The following is a 7,903-nucleotide window of genomic DNA, read 5'->3' as shown; positions in this document are numbered from 1 at the left end:
AATATAGCTCATCACATGCATGTTTATTTGGAAACAAGCCTTTGCATTCAGTGAGGCTTACTCCGCAGTGTTGAGGATTGATCCTTTAAGATGTAAAACTCAATTCTAGTATGTTTTATGTAGCCATGTTAGTATTCTCTTATTGCCAAATCTTTCCTACCAAAAATCAACAGGTTTTGCAAATCTCATGAACCTTGGAATTATTAAACCTCTATGTGTTTTTGTAATCTTTCTCCATAGACAATGGGACTTGGACTCAACTGTGGCTTGTAACTGAATATTATGAGCAGGGCTCTTTGTTTGACTACTTAAACAGCAACACTGTGACAGCTGATGAAATGATTAAGCTGACATTTTCAATAGCCAGCGGTCTAGCACATCTTCACATGGAAATCGTTGGAACCCAAGGTATAACCCTTTTCAGTGCAGTTTACTTTATATTAAAGCCATAAGACTTAAGAGTAACTTGAACAGAAGCCAGAGGGATATATTTAATGTGACAACCAAGCTTAACTCAGTTTAATTGACATCCAGGTCCCAGTTTAACCAGGAATAATTGTTGTCCTCCTCTTCCAGCAGCACTATAATACTTGGCAGCTTTAGGAGAGGTGAGAAATTCCCTTCTCCATTCAATTGAGTATTGTTTGCTCCTCCTCTCTCTGACTTACATGTGGGATTGGCATTGGCAAATTCCATGTAATCATGAAGAAGGCCTTTATCTTGCTTTTTCCACATCCCATTTTCCTTTTGCACTACTTGAATTAACACTTGGATATATTTATAAGTATTTTATAAACAAGTGTGAGAGTAAAGTCTCTTTCACTTTGAACTTGATTCCTGGGGACATCATGGCTATGTCTATAGAGGGATTGCCTGTTTCCAGGATAGAGGACTTTTGCTTTACCCCTCTATAGTCCTCGGATTTCCTGTCCTCTTTTATCAAAATAGTGACTAGTCCCAACCCTACAACACTTAGCTTTCGGAGATTCCAGTGAAATCTAGACTCAGACAATATATGTGGTGCTTTCCTTACAAAGTCCCATGGGGTAGATGTAATTGAGAGGACAGGCCTTTCCACCTGCTGTACCATATCTGCCCAACTGCATGGAGACTGTGCTTTTCGACATCTGAGCCAGCTTTTTTTCTAACTTTGTGCCATTTTGGCTGAAGCCAGAGCAGAGTTAGAACTGGGCTTCCCCCCCCCCATTGCTATTGTAATTCTTGGATTTGAGGTGGTCTGTTCACTTGCTATATCATATCTTCCAGCATCAAAACGCATATATTGCATCCACTGATAGCTGCACAGCTACCCTATTTTGGGTGATTCAGATCCTCCTAGGATGGAGTAATTCTGCAGTCCAGGGTCACTGTCAGAAATATGCTGAGCATCTGGTGGATAAAATTGCTCAGATTCGCTCTGCATTGAACTCCATCCTTGATGCAGATCAATAGAGGTTACGGGATCTGAGTTTTGCATGGTTATCTGAGAAGAGTTTGAACCCCTGAGGAAGTGAACAGAGTTCTTGTACTATTAATTTGGCCATAGTTAGATCCATGTCCCTCCTGGCTACTCAAGGCTGCCCAAGAGAGGATGTGTGGTTGGGTCTGCATCCATCCTTGTTCTTCTTGACCTTGACTTGGTGTGTAACCTGGGTTTCTCTTGGAGTAGTGACTCCTGCTCAAGGAGCACCTTTAAGCAGCACTTAAAGGAAAAACCAAGTTTTCCTGTTTTTTTCAACTGTCCTAGTTGCAGTTGTGTGCAAAATGTATACCCCTTTTGTTGCTGTGCCTGAAAAACCCATTTGGATTTTTAAGTTGCTTGGGGCTGCATATGCTAATTTTATTGCAAGCTTCCTAACCATTTCAGGTTAAGCAGCAAAGACTGCTGAAATTTCTGTCCGTTTTCACTTGAACGTAAATAAAAGTTGCCACTCAGTCAGGAATCTTGCTTTCTTAAGTAGAAAGAATATTTTATTTTATTCCTCCTATTAGTGTTGATGTATTGTATTTATCCTAAGACCTGAATACCAGTGTAATATGTGTTTTCTGTTAAGTAAACCAATTGCACATTAGTTTGAACTTGTTATATATTTTGTGCTTCAAAGGAAAGCCGGCTATTTCACACAGAGACTTGAAATCTAAAAATATTCTAGTCAAAAGGAATGAAACCTGTGCTATTGCTGACTTGGGGCTAGCTGTGAAGCATGACTCTGTATTAAATACAATTGACATACCACAGAATCCTAGAGTAGGAACCAAGAGGTAAGACAGACAAAAAAGTAAAGTTTTTAAAAATTGTGATATGAGCATAAAACTGAAACTGTATTGGACAGATGATCTCTTGTAAATTGCTCCTCTTCATTTCAGTGATAGGTCCCCAGATTTGTGCAGTCTTGTCAATCATTCTCTAATTTTGTTTTTTTTACTTTGTTGTTGAGCATTTTTAATTATCACATGATCTATAGCCCTACACGTCTGGACAAGAAAGAATCAAACTACTGATAACTTCTCCTTGTGATCCTTCAGAAACTACTTTTGTATGACTCAGTCTATTGTTTTGCCTTGGTAAACTCTATAACCTCTTGAAACCAAATAAGGCATTTCCTTAAATAAAAGTTATGGATTGTGAGGAGCTGTAGGGTTTATTTTTCTCCAGATCTCAGGAGCAAAAACAGAACTGTAATTTATTATGGAAGGAACATTATTGCTCATTGCTGGGTATATCCTATCAAAGCAAATTGAAGCTTCTGAGAGACAATTAGGCGAATGAATCAACCTTCCTATGTCCATTTGAAAGTAATTGAACTTATTGAAATCAAGTACATTGAACATGTCTCAAATTGACCTCCACCTAATGTGAGAGTGCATATTTTGTTTTGCACTGTGGTAAATTGATGATTAATGCTATATTTGGGAACCATTTGTTCCTTTCCTATGTGTGTGATTCAAATTGATTATAGGGAAACTGCTAAAGTGGGAGGATTTGGGGGGAAATATGAATAATATTTTGAATCTTTCCTCTCAAATGCGTTCACTTACTTAAGGATATCACATGTATTATCCATTTGGATTATCCTTCCTTTAATCATGCTGCTGAATATTGGAAAGACTAATTAAATTCTCATTACCTGTGAAAAACAACTTGTAATTTTCCTTTCATCAACAAATTTATGAATTTTACTGTCTCTGTGTTTGAAAGGTACATGGCTCCAGAAATACTTGATGATACAATGAACATAAATAACTTTGAATCTTTCAAGCGTGCAGATATCTACTCTCTTGGACTGGTGTATTGGGAGATATCCAGAAGATGCTCAGATGGAGGTATGACCCATGTCTCTTATTAAGACTACTTACACTTAACCAAAACTTTTGCTTCTTACTGAATTTTTTTATTCATTTGGACATGATGTATTACATTTAATTATATAAAAAGTATAACCTGTTTTAAAGAGCTTTTAAAATAAAAAGAGGTATATTTTTTAAAAAAATCTATCATTAAGACATATTAAAAAGCATAAACGGGGTAAATACCAAAATGAACATTTAATTCACTGAGATAGAAATAGAATCAAAAAGATAAATGTTTTCAATTTTCAGAAGCACATAGAATGAGGGCAAGGCAACTCTTATTCAAAACAGTTCAGGTGATTTCAAATCTCAGAGAAGTAAATTCTGACAACATTGATTTGAACACTAAGGGGAAATAATCTTTTATATTACTATTGTCAAGCTATGAAACCTACTGCTTTTAGGACTGCTGCGTGCTTCTAGCTTGCCTACAGAGCAGGGAGGGAGACAGGGAGAACTTTGGATCCACAGGTGTTCTTATCATCATGAGAGCCAAAAAGTTGTTTTGGCGAACTAGAGTATTTTCTCATAATAATTAGTGGGAGATGTACTGGACAATGTGACCTGAACTGTCAGAGAGGGGAGAAGATTCATTCTTTCAATTAACTGCTTCCAGCCATTTCTTTAGAGCTAGTTTTCACTTTAATCCTATCAGTATGATATTGCTCAATAAAGTTTACATTAGAGAACACAATGGCTCTGGTATTTTTCTTAGTTGGGCTTTTCAGCTGGAGCTTGACAGCTATTACTTTTCTGAATTTGGACAATAGGGATGGACACTTTCTGAAATTCATGATCTTTGTCTATGGAATTTCTCAATCATCCAGGCAATGGTGGTCCTAAAGGTGCTTTTCCCAAAGGCAACCGGACTTTTTTGGAATTTTTTTTGAAAACATTTTGCTTCTCATCCAAAAAGCTTCTTCGGTTCTAAAACTGAATTTAGAACTGAAAAAGCTTCTTGGATAAGAAGCAAAACATTTTCAAAGGAAAAAAACCAAGAAACCTTTGCCTTTGGGAAAAAAAAGTATCTTTAGGATATAATCTTTGAAGAGGGGCTTCTGGTTTTGCGCAGTAGTACAGCAGCCGAGGGATCACGGGGCTCCGCACCCTGCAGTCTATTTTTTCCTGTTAGGGGACCCTAAATAGGCCTAAAGTCGCCCCAGAGAGGCAACAATGAAGGAGGGGAACCCTGTCGACTGCGGAGAGATGGCGGTCGATCCGGTCATTTGGGGAAAGCCCTCCAAAAACCAGCAGAAGAAAGGGTAGCTTCACTCCAGAGTCTAGCCCAAGCTACAAGCAACCAAAGCCAAAAGCACTAATTTAAGCTTGATCATAACATGTGTGGAACTGGGTAAGAATATTGATTCTCTCTCTTCTACTTGATAATTGATTTCCTGGGGGAAAAAAACCAAGAAACAAAAATCCTCCGAAAGTGAGAAGGAGTGGGACTCTTGCCCCACCCTCCCACAGAAGGAAGCGGCAAATTAAACTTTTATGGGGGACAGAAATATATTGAAGTGAAATGAATATAAGACTTAAATCTGGATAAGTTTGAAATTGGTGGAATTTCTTAAGATTTTCTTTTCAAAAGATTTTTGATGAAAACAAGAAAGTAATTGCTTGTTTTGAAAACTGAAAAATGAACTGGTGTTGACATCTAGTGGTGGATGAAAATATACAACTGTAGTTGCTCTAATACAGAAATTGGCAGAAAGCCCAGAAAAAGATAACTTGTTTTTGTGACCTTCAATGTCTTAACTAAACAGAGAACAGCTGCAACAAAGAAAAGAAAACATTTTGGGCTACCTACAAGGTGAGAATTATAAACCCTAGGGGGAAAATTGACCTTCCTGGATTATAAATATCTATTGAACTGTGACTTTAAAGCTGTTTGCAGAGAAAGGAAAACTTTGGTTTTTGGCTATCATGGAACTTCAGAGATCTGCAGAAAGAACATATCAAGAAAAAACAAATAATTTTCCAGGAGGAAATGTATACTATGTGGCAACTAATTCAAATGACAATGATTTCAAACCATGAGGAAATTAAAAACAACTTTGAAAATATAAATGAAAACATCTTCAATTTAACCTTGCAACAAAAAAACTCTCAGAAAATAAAAATAGGAAGCGATCAGATAAAGCAGAGAACTGAAAATAAACCAGAAGAAAGAGATTTAAAGATGGAATCCAATGATGGAAGGAATTATGACTTAACCCAGATGGAGAAAAACTTGCAGGAAATATCAGACATGGAAAAGATAACTTACACTTAAAGATTGCAAAATAAGTCTGAGGACAAGAAAAAAGATTTGACAAAATGGATTATAGAGCTGTCAGAACTATGAGAACTTGAGAGACAAAAAATGATAAGAGAAATTAAGAGAGAGAGAAAGAAAAAGATTTTCAATGAATACGAAGGGGCGAAACCCTCCCACAAAAACATCTTACTGGATTTGTCTCTTGTACTTACAACAACATCTACAAGACTATGGGAAGAAAGACTTTTTGGTCCAGCGGAGCATACAGATTAGGAAAGATGTTTGGCAAAAAAAAAAGAGAGAGGCTAAAGCTAGAATTAAGAAATTAGATGATGGGATTTATCAGATGGAATATCTAAAGGTTAAGCATTTGTTTGAATATGGTTAAAAAGATATAAGAATTCTGGATATAAATGTATCTCAGCTTAAGAGGGATATGTTTCTCAAGTAGTATACTATTTCCTTCTTTTTTCTTCTCTTTGTTGCTTTTTTTTAAGATATGAGAAATGTAAAATTGTTGGGATGGCTTGTATGAGGAAAAAGACTTAAATACTTAAGTATAATTAACTGAGAAAATCTTAACTGTTAACAATGTTTTGAATATTGCGGGGAAAACAAATCTAAATAAGAACTTTGAAAACAGGATCTATGATGAGGTAATTAAGACAATAATTAGAAAAGAAGCTTTATATTGATGTGGTTGTTAAATACTAGAAAAATGTTTACATTCACTTATTATCTATCAAAATACTAAGAAATGTACTAATTCAAGGTTAGTAAAAGAAAATATTATTGGAAGAAGAGAAAATAAAAGAAAGCTACTAGGTAGATTATGGAATTATAGAAATTAATTGTTATTGATTGTTTTTTAAATATAAATCCAGACAATACGATGTTTACCAAATATTAAGATGACTATGTTAAAAAAGCAATAAAATATTTTTTTTTAAAAAAAGGATATAATCTTTGAAGAATACAAAATTTGCTTAAGAGAGTCAGTTTGGTGTGCTGGTTGTGGTGCCAGGTTAAAACTAGCTGGGTGACCTTGAGGCAATTGTTCTCTCTCAATCCTAAGAAGCAAGTAGCAACAAACCACTTCCAAGCATCTTGCTGAGAAAATTGCAGGGGGTTAGTCCAGGCATTCGCCAGGAATCAATACTGACAAAAAGAAACAAAATGAAACTGGATTACATTTAGAAACACAGTTCAGAAATGTACTTGTATAAAATTCTTTTTCTGGTTCTTAAAACACTTCTACCATCAATGTCTGGAAGATCTCTTCCTGTCCCCCAAATATTAAATTATAACATTGTAGAATTAGATATATATTCCCGTAAAAGATTTGCGATCTCATGTTATGTTACCTTATCAATAGGGTCTGTTATTATTGTTGTATACAAATGAATCTTATCCTTCTTCTCTCAGACCATATCACAATTTGGTTAATCATCACCTTTTTTTTACTTTACATAAGAAGGATTGGTAGGGAAAAATATCTGTCAAATTCAGGATCTTGTCCATGCTACAGATTTAAATGAAGATAGTTTCCAGTTATTTTTAATTTGAGCCTAATGGCTCTAAACATTCTGCTTTTATAAGCTTATATTGTGTATACCTCTACAAAAAGTTAATATTTTGGTATTGAACAATCTTTTGAAAGAAAAACAGGTGTTGATAGAGAAACCATTCTCTTCCAAGCAACTGTCTCCAGTTGTGTTCAGAAGTAGAGGTCGGCATTTCCCCAAGGAGGTCAGGAAATTCTAACTCCCATCATGTTTGGACATTCCAAGTTATTGACAAGTTTGCAATAGAAAGTTGCATTAGGAAGTTGGTAACTATTATAGTTACAAAAGTTCTAAAACCTGTTTCCTACAATATTTGAAACGATACTAATAAATGTCTATTTGTACCTCATTACTTTCTTAGGAATTGTAGAGGAGTACCAGTTACCTTATTACGAAGCTGTGTCTTCTGATCCTTCAATAGAAGAAATGAGAAAGGCTGTCTGTGAACAAAAGCTGAGGCCAAATATTCCAAATCAGTGGCAAAGCTGTGAGGTAACATCATCACCTTCATATAATATATATATATGTATAATATAATATGAAATATATAATATAATATATATAAATTTTCAATATTCTCTAATGGTGTAAAAGAGACACAGTGTAAAGCAGGACTTAAGTCTGGGTGCCTTATACCTTCACATTCCTAAATTTCATCTAGAATAAGAAAGTGCTAACCTATCTAGAGGCACCAGGTAGCTGAACAGGCAAATGAGGATATGGACAA

The 7,903-nt window shown here is 35.5% G+C and overlaps 1 protein-coding gene across 1 annotated transcript; it reads left to right on the top strand.

The window, feature by feature from the left end:
- Window positions 1-240: 240 nt before the first annotated feature.
- LOC107301158 (activin receptor type-1C-like) lies at window positions 241-7,686 on the top strand (the record flags this gene model as incomplete). The annotated part of the gene is made up of 4 exons (XM_015830419.2): window positions 241-408; window positions 2,106-2,262; window positions 3,200-3,324; window positions 7,538-7,686. Coding segments are annotated over 4 exons (599 nt in total), but the record flags the coding sequence as incomplete, so codon positions are not given.
- Window positions 7,687-7,903: the final 217 nt, after the last annotated feature.

This window comes from Protobothrops mucrosquamatus, unplaced genomic scaffold (assembly GCF_001527695.2).
Source record: "Protobothrops mucrosquamatus isolate PMUCROS unplaced genomic scaffold, P.Mucros_1.0 scaffold10311, whole genome shotgun sequence".
Lineage (NCBI taxonomy): Eukaryota > Metazoa > Chordata > Lepidosauria > Squamata > Viperidae > Protobothrops > Protobothrops mucrosquamatus.
Note: the sequence above shows the minus strand (reverse complement) of the source record. Positions and strands in the feature narration are given on the sequence as shown.